The sequence below is a fragment of the Anneissia japonica genome, unplaced genomic scaffold (genome assembly GCF_011630105.1).
Source record: "Anneissia japonica isolate Jap-2015-1 unplaced genomic scaffold, ASM1163010v1 scaffold24262_len2187_cov99_single, whole genome shotgun sequence".
NCBI lineage: Eukaryota > Metazoa > Echinodermata > Crinoidea > Comatulida > Comatulidae > Anneissia > Anneissia japonica.
The window spans coordinates 1-2,187 of record NW_022725130.1 but is presented as its reverse complement, the minus strand read 5'-3'; the positions used below and the strand labels follow the sequence as shown (position 1 = coordinate 2,187).

At 31.4% G+C, this 2,187-nt stretch overlaps 1 protein-coding gene across 1 annotated transcript; it reads left to right on the top strand.

Moving 5' to 3' along the window:
- Window positions 1–199: 199 nt before the first annotated feature.
- On the top strand, window positions 200–2,139 carry LOC117112656 (inhibitor of growth protein 4-like; the record flags this gene model as incomplete). The annotated part of the gene is made up of 4 exons (XM_033255764.1): window positions 200–424; window positions 888–1,002; window positions 1,414–1,513; window positions 1,989–2,139. Coding segments are annotated over 4 exons (591 nt in total), but the record flags the coding sequence as incomplete, so codon positions are not given.
- Between the last annotated feature and the right edge of the window lie 48 nt (window positions 2,140–2,187).

The following is a 2,187-nucleotide window of genomic DNA, read 5'->3' as shown; positions in this document are numbered from 1 at the left end:
AGTAGAGTATGATATAAACACATTATACAAAATTTTGACTGACCCACTGACCCTGTTTTCAATGGACATTGCTTGGACAATGCTATATTTTTTGGCTCGTACTGTCTAACATTTAATTATAAATTTTACATTATAACATAAAGTTCAAAACATGTTGAAGGTTTAGTAAATGTGTTGATAATATATTCATATTGTTTGAGGTAGATATTACATAATTTTTATTCTCAATGATTTATACATTATTTTCCTTGATATAGATCTATCAAAGGAAATTGATGGAATGACGAAGGAGTATATAGCAGGTGTGAAGACAATGTCACCAAGTAAACGCAATGACCTCTTGGAGAAAATTGATGATGCATTTTCGAAAAGTCGTGAATTTGGCGATGACAAAGTTCAGCTAGCAATGCAGACCTACGAAATGGTATTTCATTTGTTTCTCTTTTTCTTTTTAAAATATTTATAAGAACTTGATGGTGCACTCACTTACCTTCTAGTATGTGAACGTCGCGTTTAGTTTCGATTTAAAAAAAGAACAATATGACCACTAAGAGAAGAAAGGTTGCATGATTTTGAAAGTGGTTTCATAACATTTTTCATTACCTAAGAATATTTAGAAAACACTAAAATGAGATGAAACAGCAAATGTTAATTGGCATAGGAAAAATTTTTTTTAGCAGATATTGGGCCAAGATAGAACACTGCAGCGAATCAATTTTGAAGAATTAAATAATGTAGCATCTCCATCACAAAACCACTTCTCAATTTCATTAATAATTGGTACAATGTCATTCTGTCACAAATGTTGAAGTTGTACACTAAATAATTTCATTACCTATATTTCCTTATATTTATATTATTTTCTTTAAATACTTTTCGTTTTAAAGGTTGATAAGCATATTCGGAGGCTCGATTCGGACCTTGCGCGCTTTGAAATGGAGTTAAAAGAACGACAAATGGAACAAGCTCCCGATCACATTGATAGCTCTGCAGACAAGAATAGTAAGTTCTGTAGTGTATGGTAAGTTCGATAGTGTTTAGTGAGACATGGTGCATATTATACTTTTAAAATGGCTGTAGTGGGAAACTCTTCTATCGTGTCATGGTGTATAAGACTTAACTAAAGGATGGTCATTCTGTGTCAAATGCAGTTTAGGTATGGATCACCTCTCTCATTTGGCTGAAATTTATTTCAAACAATCAACTATGTATATATAATGAACACATGCAAAATAATAATTTTGTAATCTAAGCTGTTTCGGAACTATGGGCCTGGCCTATCAAAGTTGGGGTATTACAAGGCTTCAAAGGCATTTATCGTAATATGCATCTAACTCATAGGTGACTTTCAACACAATTGCTGCTTTCCACAAATAGAAAAAAAAATAATTTATACTTGTTTTGCTTTTACAGAGAAAGGGGGAAGAAAGAAGGAGAAGAAAAAGCTGAAGAAAGGGTCAATATCAGATGATGAAATTCCAAAAACATCAAAAAAGAGAACAAAGATGCATGTGTAAGCTACATCAAATCCAATTTCTCTGGAATTAATTAATTTTTTATGTTTAACTGTTTTGTATGCAAATGAATATACAGTACTATTCAGTTGCCGGATTTATCAATCTAGAAATCAGCTTAAGTTTATCAATATTGCTTAGCTTAAAAATTGCTTAAAATTAAAATGTCGATTGTACGCATTTTCTATTTAATACGATTTTTCAGCTAAGATGGTTTGATAAGTATGCCTAAGATATATTATTAGGGACATTTTAACTTTTTTGACTTGCTAAGCTGAGATTGATAAATCCTGGGCCTATTTCGTAAGTATAAAAAACCAACCCACTCCATTATGTTTTTTCAGAACATATCTTTGATATGTAAATCTCCTTTTTTTTTTTTTATAGATTTTCATTGAGTATCCAGTTACATTTTATTTTACTCTCTGTTGTACTTTCGAAATTTATTTTTTTTTCAAATGTTTTTTTCTACAGAGTTGAACCAGTAACACCGATTCTGACTCTTCCATCTGTAATCACTACCCCCTCCGATGTTCTTGACATGCCAGTAGATCCAAATGAACCAACATATTGTTTATGTCATCAAGTATCGTATGGAGAAATGATAGGATGTGATAATCCTGATGTAAGTTGCTGAATGTGTATATATTTTCATATGACTACATGAAATATT